We start from the raw sequence: 18,224 nt of genomic DNA, 5'->3' as shown, positions 1-18,224 counted from the left end.
ATTCGATTACGCACTGGTTACGCCGCAGCTCATTTTAGAATATAAATATCCTCCCTTTTACCCTTTGTTTTGTTTTTCTTTTTTTTTCTTTTACATTCTATTCTTTATTTCTTATTTAAAAAATGCAAATCTTCGTAAAGACTCTTACCGGCAAGACCATTACTTTGGAAGTCGAATCTTCTGATAGTATCGAAAACGTCAAGCAAAAGATCCAAGACAAGGAAGGTATCCCTCCTGACCAACAGAGACTTATCTTTGCTGGTAAACAACTCGAAGATGGCCGTACCCTCTCTGACTACAACATCCAAAAGGAATCTACTCTTCACTTGGTTCTCCGTCTTCGTGGTGGTATGCAAATCTTTGTTAAGACTCTCACTGGTAAAACTATTACCTTGGAAGTCGAGTCCTCTGATAGTATCGAAAATGTCAAGCAAAAGATCCAAGACAAGGAAGGTATCCCTCCTGATCAACAACGTCTCATTTTCGCCGGTAAACAACTCGAAGATGGCCGTACCCTCTCTGACTACAACATCCAAAAGGAATCTACTCTTCACTTGGTTCTCCGTCTTCGTGGTGGTATGCAAATCTTTGTCAAGACTCTCACTGGTAAAACTATTACCTTGGAAGTCGAGTCCTCTGATAGTATCGAAAATGTCAAGCAAAAGATCCAAGACAAGGAAGGTATCCCTCCTGATCAACAACGTCTCATTTTCGCCGGCAAGCAGCTCGAAGATGGTCGTACTTTGAGTGATTACAACATCCAAAAAGAATCTACTCTTCACTTGGTCCTTCGTCTTCGTGGCGGTCAATAAACATGTCATACACCCTTTTTATAAATTCATTTTTGTGTCAATAAACAAAGCAAAATAGCTTACTAGCCTGCATTACAAACATGTATTGCAATATACAAAACTGCCTTTTTTTTTATTTATGATACAAGCAACTTATTTTTTTTAAAGGGGCTTTTAGTAATTAGGATCGTCTCTGTGTCTTTTTACTTGTCTTTGTCTAAATAAATCAAACTCGGGTGGTCTATTAGGCCCAACACCTAACAGATTGTTGTGTTTAAGTACGTGTGCCATGTGTTGTTTTCATCTTCTTCGTTTACCTTTTTGTCCTTGATAGTCATCATCATAATCATCTCTTCCTCTTCGCTTTTTACCACCTCCACCAGCTCTTCCCATGTTACCTCCCGTTCTAGACTTTCCTCCGCCTCCTGTACGTTGTCGAGCATACCCATAATTTCCTCTCCCTGTGTCTCTTGAAGGAGGCATAGGAGCGTTTCTCATCGGAGGCTGTGATAGATTACGCTGTGATGCCATTGTGCCTTGAGGTGGCAAAGGCAAAATAATATTGCGTAATAAATCAACCAGTTCACCAGCTTGAATAACAGGACCATCAAATGTATGTGCAGGCGGGAGATTTGATACAAAATAATTTACAGCGTCTGGGAGGGGAGTTCGCTGTTGTTGTACAGGAGGTGTCCACGAAGGCATGGCTTGTTGCTTCTGCTGTTGTTGAGGCGTATTCACAGGAGGCTGTACAGGAGACGCTTGCTGCTGTAAGGGAATATCCATCTTCTTTGATACATCAGGTATCGTACCAGCCATGGAAGGGATCGTGGGTAGAGGAATGGGCACATTGTTCACACGACGATTTCCGTCAGCAGCTGGCTTGAAGTTTTGCCATTGGCCTAAATCCGGACGGGGATATCGCTCAGGATGGACAGGTTCCAGAAGCGGTCTCTTCTCTTTTGTTCGATCGCTGTTCACAATCGTAGGTTGAACAGGGAGTGCCTCAAGAGGAATAGTTGCAGTAGGCGACTCAGCAGGGGCCGTTGCAGCTGGAGGTGCTTCTACGACAGCAGGCTTATGGACCTTCAAACCGCCCAACTCGTACTCTTCAATGTTATGAATGTCCAAATAGCTATGTCTGATCAAAAAGGATTCTATAGACGACGTGCTCGATCCCATGGCTTCTAATCTTCGCTTTTCAACATTTTGAACACTGGCAAAGTCTCCATACTTGTTTTCATAGTCCAAGAACTTGAGCCAGATGGGCATTGCTTTTTCAAGTGGCATCGTTGCTAAAGTACGCTCAAACAAGGCACGTGTGTTGTTGTCGTCATTCATCTGAATCAAGAAATCCAAATGTTGACAGACAAAGTCGGGGTTGTCTCCAAACGACTTTTGTCCCAAACTAAACACTTTGCCGGCAACGTCAGCCTTCTTTGAGTTATGATATTCCATAAGAGCATTCGCAACATAGACATGGTAGGTGCAGTTGCTAGATTTGCGCGCTCTAGAAAACAAAGCACGAGCACTTGTGATACCCTAGATAGATAGATTAACCTCTTGTCTTACAACCTGACACCACTCCTCTCCTACCTCAGTTCGACGGGCGAATCGCATATAACAGATCCAAACCAAAGATCCAGCGCGGGCGATCACATTGACTTCTTCGTTCATCTTGGCTTCGACTTCACTCTGCTTCTTCTTTACATTCTTTTCTCGAATACGTAGCTGCTCTCTGACTTCACCGTCGATATCGTCAGACAAGTTCATTGCAGTACGTTCTTCTTCGGCTTCTTGCTGAAGTTTATTTATCTCCTTTTGAGCGGTCTGCTTAAGTTCTTCATGTTCCTTTTCTAATCTATCCACAAGATCATTGTACACTTGACGTGCCTCGTCTATTTGCTTTCTTGACTCACAAAGCTCGGCAAAAGAAAAGTTCAGCAAGAGACTATCACGGAAAATAAATACAAGTGAAAACCAAATTATTTTTACAAGTTACCTCGAAGGCATGACTTCAATTGCCTGCTTGTAAATAGCCGCAGCCTTATCTGTCTTGTCCTGCTCGAGATAGTAAGATGCAAAATCATGCCAAAGTTCAGGATAGAATCGTAAAACAAGAAAAGCTTGTTGATAGGCGTATGCTACACGTTCCAACACAGCAGCATTGTCCTCTAGACGAAGAGGGTCACTTTTTTCCCAATCAATATACTTCTTCCACAGCTCTAATTGATGAATCTCTGATTCTGTCCACTGAGGAGGTAAAGCAACCGCGTTTGTGTTGATACCCTCGGTCAATAATCGCATTTCACGCAAAGCTGTTCGAGCAGTCATATAAGCTGAGGATTTCTCGCCCAAGAACTTTTTGGCCTAAACAGAAAATATAGATAAATAAAGTAGAAACGTGAGGAAATCAACTTACAGTCAATCTGTTCAAGCTATTTTCCCATTGATCATATTCTTTCCAAAGATGTTCAACGTTATTTAAAGGAATCGTCACGGCCTTTTGATATGCACGACGCATTGAATCCATCTTCCGTTGTTCTTCCCAAGTATTTGAAGTCTAAGAGTATAATTGGTACATGTTGTAAAAATAAAAATAAAGAGTTACCTCAGTAGACTTTAAGAAATAGATGTAATCAGCCCAAATAGGTCCAGCTTCTTTGTCAATACCAACGTTACTCAACACATACTCATACGCTTTTTCAATGATAGATCTAGCTTCTGGAGTCACAGCAGAACCGCTTTCCCTGAGGTTTATGCGACGGATATAACCAAGATAAAATTTCCAGAGATCAACAGACAACACAGTTTTAAGACAACGAGTAAATAAAGCCTCTACTTCATTGAAATTGGAATACTTCAATTCCAACTCAAGATAGGCAAGCCAGTGTTTAGGCTATAATAAGTAAATAAAAAGTCAAAAGAAGCAGAGAAAGATAAAAGAGAAAGAAAAATATAAAAAAAGGGTAAGTAAAACGTATTCTCTCTCTCTCTCTCTTTTTCTCTGTTTGCTTGTCTTTCTTTGAATACCACACAGGAAAAAATTGCGCGTGTATACGTTCAAAAGAGAAGGTCCTTCCTACTTGCAAAAATAGCATAACTTGGTTATATATGTATATATATGTGTGTGTTTCTATACATGTACGTGGTCTGTTTTTATTTTCCTGTTTCATATAATGAGGAAAAAGATCAATACAAAGGATAGACATGATCTCCCGATGCTGTCCTATACGCCATAAGAGCAATGAGCTCTTTCCTCCTCCAGCAACAATAACAGGGTTAAGGTGTTGAATGTGGATATTTTTTTACTTACATGGGAAAGACAAATCAAGAGTAAAAGAGAGAGACCCTATATATATATATATATAACTTACCGAAGTAGGAAACACGCTCAAGAATCGTTCATAGACGTCTCGAATAGCATCCAAATCGCCCGTCTGTTGTATATCATTGATCAATGCATTCCATGCTTCAACGTTATATTTTGATTCTCTAATACGCGCCTCTAATTTTTCTCTTCTTAGAGCAGCTCTTTTCATAGGAGGATCTGTAGCAGTATTGCTGGCAGTAGTAGATGCAGCAAAAGGTGTATTTGAGGATGCTGTAGGCGCTGATGCTTTTTGAGTAAGAGCACTAATGGGAATCTGCCATGACGCAGGAGCACTTAACAAAGGCGCCATAGTCTCTTCTTCTTGTTGAGTTTCTTCCTTTTTTGGTTCTGTTTTATCTTCTTCCATTGGTTCATCTTCCAATTGTTGCTCTTGTTGCTCTTGTTCATCTGTCGACTGAGGATTAGATTGTTCATCAAGCTTCATCTCTTCTGCATTAAATTGCTCAGTTGGCTGCTCAACCAATGGTTCCATTGGCTGTTCAGTCGGTTGGTCATTTTGCTGTTCTACTGAAGCTTCTGTTTGCTGCTCAACAGGTTGCTCAGTAGGCTGTTCAGCAGGTTGTTCCAAGGGTTGCTCTTCCTGTTGTTCGGGCTGTTTTTCTTCAATAAGTTGTTCTGACTGTTCTTCATGTTCCGCTGTAGATTCAGCTGCCTCGTTCATGATGGAATCATCGTTTACTTCGACAAACTGTTGTTGCTCCTGCATTGTTGAATCTTCCATGATTCAAAAGGTTGTTATTTATCTGTTAAATATTTGCTGAAAGAAAAAAGCTCAATTTTTTTTTCACAGTCAACTCTGTGACGTAAAAGAGAACATTTTTTAGACTCCCTTATTGGATAAAAATGTCAAGACCTACATCGCATAAGCTATACACTTCTTTAGCTTTTCCCCCTTTTAATTTGTATTGTATCAACGTGATTAAATTTGAAATTAATCCAGAACATATTTATATCTTTAATGCGTATTTGATGAACTTGAATCGGCGGAGGCTCGTGAATATATCTGATATTGTACACATACAGTGACAAGAGTGATTAAATCGTGTTGTATTTCAAGGGTCTACAGTAGCAGCAATAAGCAGATTAACTGGAGTATATGCAAGGACAGCTCAAATTATGTAAAAGTATTTCGCAAAGGCAAACATAAAAGAGTTACCGGATAATTAAGAAACGCGGTAATCTAAACACATAAACCTTTTGACAGACCATTACGATGATAGATCAGATGCTATTTATGGTAGAGGACTAGAGATGCATTTCCTGGGCTTGTATCAATCACTCCATCCAGTCTTCAACCTTTGATATGATTATATTTAAATGATTTGTCCGTATCCCCAAGGTGATAAATGGCATTCGACGGCATTCCATTATTCTTGTTCAACTGAATAATTTCAACGTCTTCCAAGACACCTTCATGCTTTATTTCTATTGAAACAAGTTCAATATTTAATCGAAATTGATTTGTAATAGATATACACACAATCGGTTTTCGTACTAAACAGTAAACTGATCTTCTGCAAACTATGCACCAAATGTTTGGAAAGCCATTGTTCTTCCTGTTCAATATTTTAAGACAGACAATATGAAATAAAGTTGCTAAAATAAGTTTTTATTTACTATACAGTAAACTCTCGATTACAGAATACCTACTAGCAGCCATAGATTCTCTCCCCTTATAAAACGCACACAAACTAATTTAATAACATTCAGCTCTTCTTAATCACTTCATAGACGTCAATGGTTCCCAATTGTTGTTGTTCTATTCAACTTTATTATTGAAAAAGGCTATCGAGTCGACAACATACGAATTAGATTCTTATTAAGCAATATACACCGGTTTTTGGCTCTAAAACCGCCCAGCCATTTGCTTCTTGGCGTAGAAACAAGAAAGTGGATTTTTAAAGGCAAAAGAAAAAAGAGGAGGACGAATAACAAGAGATCTGCCTGTCTTGCAGGAAGACTATTATGGTAAACCAAAATATTAATTTTTCTGGGGGTTAGCAAAAGAAAAAAGACTGACCTTTTTATTTGTAGAGGAAATCGTGACTTCCATGACTACTTACCAGCCAAAATACCAAGGCACTTTAAAGATACTTGCTCATGACGGGCTCGAGCTTGTAGGTTACTCCCGTAATTCTCCAACAGACAATAGTACAGCAAATACAACTCGATTACTACAGTTGATGGTTGATAATCTAAAGGAACGTTCATTCGCTTCAAGAGTTTACGTATCATCGTCAAGTTGGGCGTCTACGCCCTTTGCAAAGCGTGATAGTAAAGCTAATGATGGAATAATGAGTAACTTAAAAAGCATTAATGACAATACACAAGACCTACTTGAATACTTAAACGCCTGCGACCATGATATATGTCTAATATCTATCGACTTTGCTAGTCTTACGACAAGAAGCGGTGATTTATTGAAGCTTATAGAAGACAATCTTGCAATCAAGAAAATTGCTACAGAAACTCTTACAGTCAACAATGGATTGTTTATTATTGATGTTCAAGATTTAAAAGAAAACCAAAGAATGCTAAACCGATTTGACAATCGAAGTGTATTTATTAATAGGCCAAAATAAACTCGGACGTTGACGAAGACGAGACAAAGAATGTGGCAATAGACTTTCCAAGCCATGCTTTATTTTCTGTAATAAAATTTTCTATTGTCTATTTTTTTATTCCTTTCTATATCGTGTTATTTTTTATGTGGATTTTTGGGTGTGGAAACCAGTAGTAAAAACGTCTTCTGTACCAAGAGCGGGTTCTTACCACATCCTTTGTCTCGTCCTCGTCAACGTCCGAATTGGACTTCAGAACACTTTGTTTAAGCATGATATCTTTACTGATGGTCCAATTGAGCGCTAAAATATAATAATAAATAAGCGTCCTCCCGGACCTGTTCAATCCGTTTGGAAGTAAATAGTAGCGAGTAAAAAATGAAAGAATATTTTTATTAGTGACCCAAAATTTTTTTGCATAAATTTTTGCATAAATTTTTGTGCAGTACGAATAGTAACTCGGTGTGACTGCAGGCACACAATAGTAAATATAAAAACTAATAGAGCCAATTGCTGTGCATCTGTATATTTACAAGCCATGGCGACTGTTTCCAAATGACAGTAAAGCTAAACGCATCTTTACTGTATTTTGTAAGACATGTGTAAATAAGGCCCAGCAATTGACTTGTTGGAAGAAATTTTTGCTTTTTTATGATTTTCGTTTATTTCCCAAGCAAATTTAGGAAACGTGATCATTTGTAAATTAAAGGCATATGCTTTAATGTATATCGTTGGTTGTTCTTGCACCGAACGCTGACAAATCCTTGTAGAAAATAATCGAAAGTTCGGATCATGTACCTTCCTCCGTTACTCCGATCCTGGCGGGACTTGTATAAAATAAAAAGAATTGGACAGCTTTTTTCCCTCATATTTCCTACTGATCTTTCTCTTGTCATGGTAGAAGAAGAGTCTTGTAACAAACAGATACCAAGTCAATCGACATTCAGCACTCAAGCAGTTGATGAAAATAACTCAATACAAAGCAATTCAGCCGAGAAAAATCCGAATGATGAAGATAGCAACAGCATATCAAAAAAGAGCAACATCCTCTGGACTTTCATCGGTCTTCAGATCGCATTATTCTTAGCTGCATTGGATGGGTAAGCAAGTTGAATATCCGCGCGCATAAGGTACATGCTCATTAGTGATTTAGAACGATTGTAGCTACAGCATTGCCTACAATTGGATCTGATTTCAATAGTATGTCTATCGTTTCTTGGGTCGCGACAGCTTATATCCTAACATTTGATTCTTTCCGTAAGTTTCTGTTTTCTGGGAGTCACTTTTGTTGCTAATCAAGCTTGTGTCCCTTTAGAACCTTTGTTTTCAAAGTTTTCCGACATCTTTGGTAGAAAGTGGATATTGATGTTTGGTATAGTCGTTTTTCTGATTGGCTCATTACTTTGTGCCGTTTCCACCGTAAGTTCCTTTTTTTGATTACATGACAAAAATGCTCATGTAAAAATAATGTAGTCTATCGTTATGTTGATTGTGTTTAGAGCTATTGCTGGTATTGGTGCTGCTGCTGTTTTTTCAATGGTAATCCATTTTATCATTTTAATTTCATAACTGGACTTAGATTTTATTACAGGTTTTCGTTGTTGTAGCAGACCTTGTTCCACTTGAAAAAAGAGCAAGTTACCAAGGGTGAGAAAACATACCTGTTAGATGTTACACATAAACTCATTCTATAATAGTATTATTAACGCTGTATTTGGTGTGTCAAGCGTCTGTGGTCCTTTAATTGGTGGAAGCTTTACTGACTATGTGACCTGGCGCTGGAATTTTTATATCAAGTAAGTATAATATCCTTAGTTTTACGAGTCATTAACAAACAAACATTATGGAACAGCTTACCCATTGGTGCTGTTGCCATGGTAATGATATTTTTCTTCTTACATCTGCCCATGCCCAAAGAAGGCTTTATTGCAAAGCTAAAGCGTATAGACTTTGTTGGAACATTTATCGTCTTGGCATTTTCAACATTATTCTTACTTGCCATGAATTTTGGTGGTCAAACCTTCCCATGGAAATCAGCAGCCGTCATTGTGCCCTTAGTCTTGACTGTTATCTTGGTCGCTATTCTGTATTACGTTGAAACCAAAGTAGCAGAGCCATTGATGCCTCCTCGTTTGTTTAAAAATCGCTCTGTAGCTGCGGTCTTGCTGACGAACTGGTTCCTTGGTATGACCTTTTTTAGTATGTTGTACTACTTGCCAATCTACTTCCAGGTCGTGCGTGGAGACAGTGCCACGTGGTCGGGCATTCGCTTGATTCCTATGCAATTGTTCCTATCGGTTTTCGCAACAGTTGTTGGATTCTTCATTTCAAAATCTGGTATCTACAAACCACTGTAGGGATTAGAACAAGAGCAAAAAAGAATTCATGCGCTAACGTCTTTCTCTTCAATAGACCTCCTATTGGCATGGCCTTATTAACTATCTGTGTTGGATTATTATCCATACTTGACCTTGACTCAAGCTTTTCCAGTAAGTTGACATCATGTACTATTAGAAAAATATCTGACCCGTCCAAAATAATAGAGGTTTATGGGTTTACAATCATTGGTGGGTTTGCCCTGGGCTTCGTGATTCCTGCAGCCATCATTGCACTCCAAGCGTCAGTAGAACCTAAGGATATCGCAGTTGTTACCGGTCTGGGCAACTTCAGTCGCATCCTAGGTGGTGCACTTGGTGTGGCTATTTCATCCGCTATTTTAAACACTTCGCTGGCACAAGATTTAGCCTTATATATACCTGCTGATATTGTCAACAAGATATTGGATTCATCCAATTATGTCAGAAATGGATGTCCTCCAGAGTACCTTGAAATCGTTCTAAAGTGCTATGTGGATGCGATCAGGTTAATCTGGTATGTCATGGTCGGTATGTCAGGTTTCGGATTCTGCCTCTCTTGCCTTATAAAGACTCACTCTATACGCAAACCAAAAGAACCAAAAGAACAAAACACATCAGCAGCACCTGAAAGTGTCATAATTGACGTAGAGCCTAAAACTGAAAAACAAGATGAAAACAGATAATAAGCCCACGTTCCTCTTAAATATACCAATTACTGCCTTTCATACACAACCAATATTTATATATCTTTTTAAATAAACAAGAAAGCGATAAATAATAAAACTCGTATTTTACAAGCAAATGCATACTCTCTTATGAGTTTCGGATATTGAATCGGTTTAAGAGATCTTACCCAAGGGAGGGGGGTGCTGACTTTTCTCTTTATATAATGTTTAAGCATCTCACCCGCCAGACATTACAACAAGCTAAACGATTATCACCTCAAATTGCCTTGCGACCTCCTTCTGCTAGAATATACGCTCGTGCTATTCCACGCTTTATTCACAACACTTCAGTATCCTTTGACAACAGCACAAGGCCTACATTCACCCCAACGTAAGGATGGAATCAACAACAATATGAAAAGCTTACATATACTTTGAACTTAGAACATTAAACACAGACAGATACCATCGCTTATCTGATGAAATATTGGAACATATGGTTGCAAAGCTTGAGGAAATTGGAGATGAAATAGATATGAAAGGATTTGATGTTGAATACAGTGTATGAAATACTCATTGTTTGTTTCTTTATAACTGACAAGCATATTTTAGCAAGGTGTCATGACACTTTCAGTAGGCGAGCATGGTACCTATGTGATCAATAAACAACCTCCTAATCATCAAATTTGGCTATCTTCACCTGTCAGGTAAAAAGAAAGCAAAAACAAATCACAGTGTTATTCAATCTCTTTTATTAGTGGACCACAGCGATTCGATTATGACGAACAACACAGAAAGTGGTTCTATGCTCGATATAACCAAACATTGGATGAAGTATTGAATAATGAATTATCCAAAGCACTTGACAGAAAAGTTGATTTATTAGAAAATTTTGATCCACAAGAAGAATAAATTTAGAAAGACAATTGTTCAAGAGTAGACAAGACTGTCTCTACATTTGGTATATAATATCTAGCTTCTGTACTTCTTGTACCTACTGTACAAGTGATCACCTTGAGATTTTTCTGTTTGTTTAAAAACGTAAACATGTCTTCATCCGATCGGTCATCTCCAATAGCCAGCACAAAGTCTGGTGCTGTATCTTGTAGAATTCTGTTTGCTATCGAACTCTTATTGATGTCGTGAGGGATGACCTCAATCGTTGTATTACCAATCACTGCATGTACTGCAAAATTCTTGTTAACAGAGTCTGCAATATGATTCTGACATTCGGCTGCTTGCCAAGACACATACTGAGAATCAGTTCCTTCTGTCGTGCGATAGTGCTAGCCCCTCGTTATTAGTTATACACGTGTACGCTTTATGACAGCAACTTACCCAGACAATAGAAGTATCTTTTGTTTCAACGTAAGCACCAGGTGTACGTTCTGAATAATACTGAAATATCTCCTTGACAGTTGGCTTCCACGAGAAGTCAACATTATCGTAAACCTGCTGCCAGTCCTCTCCACGAGGCTTTATGTAAAACCCGTTCTCAGCACTATCCCATAAAAATGAGTACATTCGAAGCCGCTGATGTGTGTGTGGGAACTTACCTCAGTCCTAGGTTAGGAACTAATCCCAAATCAGTATCCACATTGATCTTGGTTCGTCCAGATATCACATAAACGGCATTATCAGGATTACTTGCCAATTTAGTGAGCAATTCCAAGACTCGGTCCAGATCATTCGATCCAGGTGGTTTACCGTGTGGTATCAAAGTTCCACCATAGTCAAACAAGAAACTATATACACGTTCGATTAGAAGTTAAAGCCAACAGGATGTTCTTTACTTACAGTCTCTTTTTATAAGGTTGGCAAACCTCATTAAGGATGGTTGCATTCAGTTTGGGTATCTTTGTGGAAAATCTTCGGCTGGGTTGGCTATGAATCTTTGATAATGTGCTAATGATGCTACTTGCAAAATGCTGGGAAGAGTTAGTTTCGATGCTCTTGTAAAGCTCATTCCATCTTGCTGTCTTTTCGTCTTCCCCCATCGAAAGAGCATCATGAATGGCTTCTCCAATTTGCTATATAATATGAACATTAAACTTCTTTTGGATCCCATCCCTCCTCTTACTCTGTAATCCCATGGGTTAACTCTTATAGATGCGCCAAAACTACCATAAGTACCAGTGAACTCGCTCAAGATGAGTGGATTGTGTGTTTCTCTCTGACAGACAATATACTCATGAGAAGTCAAGTTCATTCCATCCCGAAGTGGTGTCAGTAGACAGGTATCAGCACATGTCAAGAGTGCCAGATACTGAGAAAATGATATATCCTGATGCAAAAAGACAATAGGTTGATAGGAAATGGTGCTAAACTTGAAATTGATTCTTGATACAACGTCAGATATGTGTGCACGCAATTCATTCTGCTCAGAGGTGGATAGTGCAATCTGAATCAAGACCACCTTGCCTCTCCATTCTGGGTGTCTGATCAAGAATTCTTCAAAAGCAAGCAGCTTTTGACGCACACCCTTAATATAATCCAGCTTATCTCTTGCCACAATCAACCGTTTACCCGCATACTTTTCTTTTAATTTCGTCACCCAGTGATCGACTTCAGGGTTTGATATCTTTCTCTGTAGTGCAACAATGTCGATGCCGATTGGATGAATACCAACAGAGCAGTAATGAGTATCTAGCTGAATGCCTGTGGGCGTAGCATCGACAGAGAGAATACGTGAACATGTCTGTAGAAAGTGGCGAGCAAAAGAATAAGTCTGAAATCCAATCATATCTGACTGTAACATTGCCTCTAATAATTCCTTTCGAGCTATAAATATTTAAATGTGTTAGAGATATGTTTACTCTACATATTGATATTACAGTACGTGGTAAGCATCGAAATAGCTCAGAGCTTGGAAATGGGATATGTAGAAAGAATCCGATGGTGGCATTAGGAATCTTTTGTCTGACCATTCCAGGCACGAGCATTAGGTGATAATCATTAATCCAAACTGTATATCCATTCATATCTTAGTCTATGACCGTAATAATAGATATATCCATATCAGATGACCCGCTACTTACTAATATCACCGTTCTTATAGTTTTTGACTATAGTATTAGCAAACTCTTGATTTAGATCCTTGTAGAGTTGATAAGGACCATTTTGTGACATCATGTTATGACAATCATCTCTGACAACATAATGAAAGTAAGGCCAGAGCACCTTTTAACCAAATGTGAATGGACATGTCTATTTCATACAAGACAAAACCTTACCTGTTTACAGTATTGATTATAATGACCATCAAAGGTTGTATCTGATGGCATAACAGGATACGTATTATATCGGCTCTCGAATGTAGAATTGATCTCTTCTTTTGTCTTTTTTAAGAGCGCGTCTGTAGACATACCCAAGGTACCAACCCAAACTAAGCTTTCAAGCTGGTCTTGAATAGAAAACAGTGCATTATTTAACCCAATATTTCCCGCAACTGTTGGTTTAACTGACCAAGGTGCGTCAGCAAAGGCTTTGGCACTATCAATAGCCGAGTGTCGTCTGTTACTGATGGATAAAGGAGGCAACTTTTTAATTTCTTCTTCTCTTTGCTGTTTACTTCTTGGTTGAACGAGCTTCTCTGGTTCCTTAAAGTCAAATAGTTCCTCTTTGGCATCCTTTGGTTGTTTATGTTGAGCTAAACTTTGAATAAGATTAGGTTTGGCATTATTCTTTTCTTCTGTCTTTGCAATCAGTCGGTCCTTTCTCTTCTTTTCGGCCAGTTCAAAGTCAACTGTCCAAGGTAAGAATAAAGTAGCTACAACCACCCTTTTTTCAGAAACTCTTGTCATACTCTTTTTTAAAAGAATAAAAATCGTTCCCAGGACCCAGAGTGGGTTGCTTTTTTTGGACAAAAGGAGTTTAAATGCTGATGATGTCAACTTAATCGAGCGGCTTGTATATAAAATGTAATAATGAATCTTTTATTTCTTTCTTTTTGTTCTTAATAAAGAGGTTATATAGAGACTCATCGACATACAACGGTATTTTGAGATTTGGTAGTGCGCCAAGGACCAGTCTTTTATTATTTAATAATAAATGCAGCTAAGCTATCATCAACTTCGCAAGCAGGTCCACTAGCAACACGAAAGTGAAAAGACGATGTACAACCTACAGGGGCTACACCTTAACATACTCGCCATAAATTAGGAAACGTAAACTAGACAGGCTGCTTCAATCGCACTTCTAGCCTTATAAAGTATGAGAAAAATCACGTATTAACTCTTAAAAAACGTGTAAACATCAATGTTATCATAGGATCTGTTAAGGGAAGTGGCTGAAGAGAGCTCCAACAACAACTAGAGATTATACCTAACATTCATCATACAATAGGGAGTCTTTGGCGAAGGAGTTTGATTTAAATTTTACTCAGGCCGATTAGCTTGGCCTATTATTACTGAGGGATTGATATTGACTGAAATTTCACTCTTCCTTTCAAAACAAAAAAAAAACAAAAAAGAAGACTTGGAACAGTTAGCTAAAATATCTAAGCATTTCATTTTTCGGGACAAAATCTCCCATAGTAAAATACAATGAATTAGGAACAATGATGTTCATGCTGCCGCTAACATACACATTATTCTCCTTGACAATTATTATTCACGTGACTGTGCACTAAAAAAAATGACGTGGAGTATAGTGCGTCTGTGAGTGCACCTCACATCGGCCATGAACCGAGATTTGGCGAATTGCGGAAAAATCCGTCATATATTTTTATGCGGGGTAAACAGTACTACTTTATGCAGTTTTTGAATCTTTTTGTACCTTTTGTGCTTCTCTTTAAGAAAAGAGAAAAAAATCGCTTCCCCACCCATTTTCTCTTCTCTCAGCTCCCTTTTGTATATCTTTATATGGTCTGTTTGTCATATAAGAACTTGTAACCTTCTGTTAAACCTGGTTCCCTCTGTGTGTGTGTGTACTTGTATTGTCTCACATGCATATTATCAAGGTGTCCATGTGAAAATCCAAAATACTGTTTGACCCTCTTGACACGGTATTATTCGGTGTTTTAAACATTAAAAAATTGAACTATAAATGAACTCGTTTCCCCAACATTTTCCTTTCCTTTTTTTTCGTTTAATTACATTAAAAAAACTAGAAGAAATGGTCAAAGTTACAGTCTGTGGTGCTGCTGGTGGTATCGGTCAACCTCTCTCTTTACTCTTGAAGCAATCTCCTTATGTGTCTCATTTATCTCTTTATGATATCGTCAACACTCCTGGTGTTGCTGCTGACCTTAGGTACGTTATCTTGGTCTTATCATGAACAAAGATACTCATCCACTTATTAGTCACATCAACACAAAATCCAAGGTGACCGGACACGTTGGTGCCGCTCAACTCGAAGAAGCCATCAAGGATGCTGATGTCGGTAAGTTGTTACAACATACACACACATGTGTGAGTCTGCATATATTGAGTCTATTTTTTTATCAGTCGTCATTCCTGCTGGCGTTCCTAGAAAGCCAGGTATGACGCGTGATGATCTCTTCAAGATCAACGCTGGTATTGTTCGTGATTTGGCTACTGCTGCTGCCAAGTTTGCTCCCAAGGCATTCATGTGCATCATCTCTAACCCTGTCAACTCTACCGTTCCTATTGTTGCTGAAGTATTCAAGCAACACAATGTCTATGATCCTCGCAGGTAAGCTCCAATATGTTCACTTATTCATTTTAACTGAACTTTTTTGTGTGTATACAAAAAGAATCTTTGGCGTCACTACTCTTGACATCGTTCGTGCCTCTACCTTTGTCTCTGAATTGATTGGCACCGATCCCGTTTCACTTCGTGTTCCCGTCGTAGGTGGTCATAGTGGTGTCACTATCCTACCTTTACTTTCACAAGTTCCCGGAACCGAAAAGTTGAGCAAGGAACAAATCGAAAAGGTCACTTACCGTATCCAATTCGGTGGTGACGAAGTCGTCAAGGCCAAGGATGGCGCTGGTTCAGCTACTCTTTCCATGGCCTACGCTGGTGCTCGCTTTGCTTTGAACATTATCGAAGCTGCTGCCACCGGAAAGCATGGTGTTGTCGAATGCACCTACGTTGACCTCAATGCTGACAAAGCAGGTGCTGAGCCCATCAAGAGTTTAGCTGGTGATCTCGAGTACTTCTCAGTTCCTGTCGAACTGGGCCCCAATGGTGTCCAGAAGATTTTACCTCTTGGTGAAATCAATGAGTACGAACGTGAATTGTTCTCCAAGGCTGCTCCTGAATTGAAGACAAACATCGAAAAGGGCTCCAACTTTATTGCTGAAGGAGGACCCAAGTTGTAAAATCTATTTTTGTATATTTTTTCGTATTTATACCACACATCACTTTATGTACACGATATATTTAAACATCTCACAATAAAAAAAGGCGTTCTTTTTTTGTACTATTTTTTATTATTTTCCATTTGGTTTATCACTTTGTATTGATAAATGCTGTGTTGCTGTTGTAAGTGATTTCATGATAGTGTTATTGCTGTTAGTAGGACTACATTTTAGTCCATACAGGTACCCACTATCAAGTGTTAGTTGAAAAACAGCCTGTTCCTATTTTTGAACTTACAGATATTTTTGATCATCAATTTTATCTTCAAAGAACATTTGCCTCATCTTGAAAAAAGTTGTGCATGTCAGTAAACTATCACTCCCTGCTTGATGTTGAGGCCCTATTCTTGCCACCTTTTGTAAATGTAAGTCCTGTGTCTATTGAACAAGTTGTCCTATCATACCTGTAAATCATCCGCGATATCTTGTAATCCACCTTTTAGGTTTTTACAACTCTTCATCAAATATTTTATATCATATATGCATGGGAAATAAGTACGAAGTAAATCAAAAAACTCTGATTCATCTGCTGGCATCACTGAACATGTCAGTATTTTCAACAAATATCCAAAATCATATCCACTAATATAGCTTGTTACTTTCTGGTTCTTTGTTTAAAGGACAAACAAACCTATGAAATGAAATCCATTTGACATCGTCCAATAACACAAAGCCTGAACTAATCAAAAGCTCTCCAAAGTGCTCTACGTCAATTCCATACTCTTCATGTTTTTTAAAGTCAATGCCTGATTTTGTTAGTAATTCAATTGAATCTTGCGCATACATGTCGTCTCTGTATATTTTGTATAAGTAATAGCTTTCTTTTTTTTTTTCTTTGTCTTCTTACGTTAAGCTAAACTTGAAGTTGAATTGCCAAGTACAGACATTGCCAGGAAGGTTTCCATGCTGATCAGCAAATGTAACTCCAAGTTGAATAATCTTTAACAAATCAACATTACATCTTAATGTTTGATAATGATAATCAGAAGAAGTTTTGAATGAGCCAATAGGTCTAGCGACAACACCAGGAAATTCAGTATCCTAATTGTTATGCATCCTTAGTTGGTCATTATGCTAAATGATACTGAACAAAGGGCTCTATACCATAGCCAAATATGGATAGTCTTCCACTAAATCTCGTAGGTATGCCATCTCTTCTTCTAAATTCTCCGCCCACACTTCTTTGATGTACTTCACGTCGTTCACTGGCATGTAATCTGTTCAATTAGAAGAAAAAAAGGAAAAAGAAAAAAAAGGAGAAACAAAAATTGCAGCCTATATCACCACAGAAATGATGACGTGAGAATCAAAGTTGAAACAAAATCTTCAAAACAATATGTTCCCCTTTCTAACAGAAAAGAATACCTTTTTCTACGTTAAATAAGCATCAGAGGATCGAATGGATCTTTACACAACATGAATACTCCTTTACCAAATCTATCCCATTTTAATTGTTAGCATATAAATCATCCAATCAAACTGCTGACTTACCAAATCACCCGCCATTGTTTACTGGGTTCTCTTTCCTTACATAAAAGGAAACTGATCTATAATGAAAAGCTTATCATCTTTTTGAAGCATTTAAAGCATAGATTAAGCTCGCATAACCTCCTTCATCTTTACTTTTAATTGGACTTAAAACGACGTCAAGAAGAAGAAGATGGATAAACAAAGTTTATCTTTTTTTAATTCTAAAATCAAATGTTGACTTTTACTAAATAAGGAAAAATGAATGGAAGGTTATTATTAACCAGGAGATACATCTCCTTTGCCAGTCTTTAAATGTACGGCGTGAAGAGAGACCACTTGAAGCTAGTGTGATGCAATCGCCTTAATTTATAGATCCTATGTTCTTCAAGGCACAGCTGTAATAGACAAGCCGTGCTTACCCTCCATACAAATGCGTCCATCAAAGATCCATTAGCGATAGAATATCCATCTTACCTACATAAATATATGTTACGTAACTTACTATGCTCTATTTCTTTTATATATACATTTTTTATATATGCTAAATTCTTTGACTTCCACCATTGTCGAATTTGTTCTTACCAACACAGTATCCTGCTTTCTTTTTATATGTAATTCTTGATAAACTTCATTGATTATTAGGGATAGTATAGATTAACT

The 18,224-nt window shown here is 38.1% G+C and overlaps 8 protein-coding genes across 8 annotated transcripts; 5 read left to right on the top strand and 3 right to left on the bottom strand.

The window, feature by feature from the left end:
- Window positions 1–122: 122 nt before the first annotated feature.
- RHIMIDRAFT_243991 (ubiquitin) lies at window positions 123–812 on the top strand (the record flags this gene model as incomplete). Its single annotated transcript, XM_023610010.1, has 1 exon — window positions 123–812. One exon carries the CDS (start codon window positions 123–125, stop codon window positions 810–812), a length of 690 nt encoding a protein of 229 aa, XP_023471711.1.
- A 153-nt stretch (window positions 813–965) lies between these two features.
- Window positions 966–4,906, bottom strand: RHIMIDRAFT_233421 (Suf-domain-containing protein; the record flags this gene model as incomplete). Its single annotated transcript, XM_023607954.1, has 7 exons — window positions 966–1,048; window positions 1,109–2,333; window positions 2,388–2,742; window positions 2,794–3,161; window positions 3,214–3,354; window positions 3,403–3,690; window positions 4,169–4,906. The coding sequence occupies 7 exons, from the start codon at window positions 4,904–4,906 to the stop codon at window positions 966–968; spliced, it is 3,198 nt and encodes a 1,065-aa protein (XP_023471710.1).
- Window positions 4,907–6,236: 1,330 nt separating this feature from the next.
- On the top strand, window positions 6,237–6,914 carry RHIMIDRAFT_297323 (uncharacterized protein; the record flags this gene model as incomplete). The annotated part of the gene is made up of 1 exon (XM_023614273.1): window positions 6,237–6,914. The coding sequence occupies one exon, from the start codon at window positions 6,237–6,239 to the stop codon at window positions 6,765–6,767; it is 531 nt and encodes a 176-aa protein (XP_023471709.1). The 3' UTR covers window positions 6,768–6,914.
- A 726-nt stretch (window positions 6,915–7,640) lies between these two features.
- RHIMIDRAFT_196246 (MFS general substrate transporter) lies at window positions 7,641–9,786 on the top strand (the record flags this gene model as incomplete). Its single annotated transcript, XM_023606113.1, has 9 exons — window positions 7,641–7,846; window positions 7,900–8,003; window positions 8,062–8,165; window positions 8,220–8,285; window positions 8,338–8,393; window positions 8,444–8,542; window positions 8,599–9,099; window positions 9,159–9,235; window positions 9,290–9,786. The coding sequence occupies 9 exons, from the start codon at window positions 7,641–7,643 to the stop codon at window positions 9,784–9,786; spliced, it is 1,710 nt and encodes a 569-aa protein (XP_023471708.1).
- Window positions 9,787–9,925: 139 nt separating this feature from the next.
- Window positions 9,926–10,854, top strand: RHIMIDRAFT_14889 (Frataxin). Its single transcript, XM_023605739.1, has 4 exons — window positions 9,926–10,159; window positions 10,213–10,330; window positions 10,381–10,475; window positions 10,527–10,854. The coding sequence occupies exons 1-4, from the start codon at window positions 9,993–9,995 to the stop codon at window positions 10,678–10,680; spliced, it is 534 nt and encodes a 177-aa protein (XP_023471707.1). The 5' UTR covers window positions 9,926–9,992; the 3' UTR covers window positions 10,681–10,854.
- On the bottom strand, window positions 10,683–13,571 carry RHIMIDRAFT_307505 (putative alpha,alpha-trehalose phosphate synthase subunit TPS3; the record flags this gene model as incomplete). Its single annotated transcript, XM_023614527.1, has 9 exons — window positions 10,683–11,054; window positions 11,107–11,269; window positions 11,325–11,513; window positions 11,566–11,798; window positions 11,849–12,549; window positions 12,608–12,733; window positions 12,807–12,948; window positions 13,002–13,260; window positions 13,309–13,571. 9 exons carry the CDS (start codon window positions 13,569–13,571, stop codon window positions 10,683–10,685), a joined length of 2,448 nt encoding a protein of 815 aa, XP_023471706.1.
- A 1,312-nt stretch (window positions 13,572–14,883) lies between these two features.
- On the top strand, window positions 14,884–16,055 carry RHIMIDRAFT_196779 (putative MDH1-malate dehydrogenase precursor, mitochondrial; the record flags this gene model as incomplete). The annotated part of the gene is made up of 4 exons (XM_023606151.1): window positions 14,884–15,020; window positions 15,071–15,150; window positions 15,216–15,423; window positions 15,485–16,055. 4 exons carry the CDS (start codon window positions 14,884–14,886, stop codon window positions 16,053–16,055), a joined length of 996 nt encoding a protein of 331 aa, XP_023471705.1.
- Window positions 16,056–16,328: 273 nt separating this feature from the next.
- Window positions 16,329–17,306, bottom strand: RHIMIDRAFT_196646 (ribonuclease CAF1; the record flags this gene model as incomplete). Its single annotated transcript, XM_023606141.1, has 5 exons — window positions 16,329–16,448; window positions 16,499–16,676; window positions 16,726–16,887; window positions 16,942–17,135; window positions 17,199–17,306. The coding sequence occupies 5 exons, from the start codon at window positions 17,304–17,306 to the stop codon at window positions 16,329–16,331; spliced, it is 762 nt and encodes a 253-aa protein (XP_023471704.1).
- Window positions 17,307–18,224: the final 918 nt, after the last annotated feature.

This window comes from Rhizopus microsporus, assembly GCF_002708625.1.
Source record: "Rhizopus microsporus ATCC 52813 unplaced genomic scaffold scaffold_1, whole genome shotgun sequence".
Taxonomy (NCBI): Eukaryota; Fungi; Mucoromycota; class Mucoromycetes; order Mucorales; family Rhizopodaceae; genus Rhizopus; species Rhizopus microsporus.
The sequence above is the reverse complement of the archived record's forward strand: the minus strand, read 5'-3'. Positions and strand labels throughout refer to the sequence as shown.

Bases quoted from the DNA above. Each gene is read 5' to 3' on its own strand.
- RHIMIDRAFT_14889 (XM_023605739.1), top strand. From the start codon at position 9,993: ATGTTTAAGCATCTCACCCGCCAGACATTACAACAAGCTAAACGATTA. The intron at 10,331-10,380 runs GTATGAAATACT...AGCATATTTTAG, and splicing joins GATTTGATGTTGAATACAGT to CAAGGTGTCATGACACTTTC. The intron at 10,476-10,526 runs GTAAAAAGAAAG...CTCTTTTATTAG, and splicing joins TGGCTATCTTCACCTGTCAG to TGGACCACAGCGATTCGATT.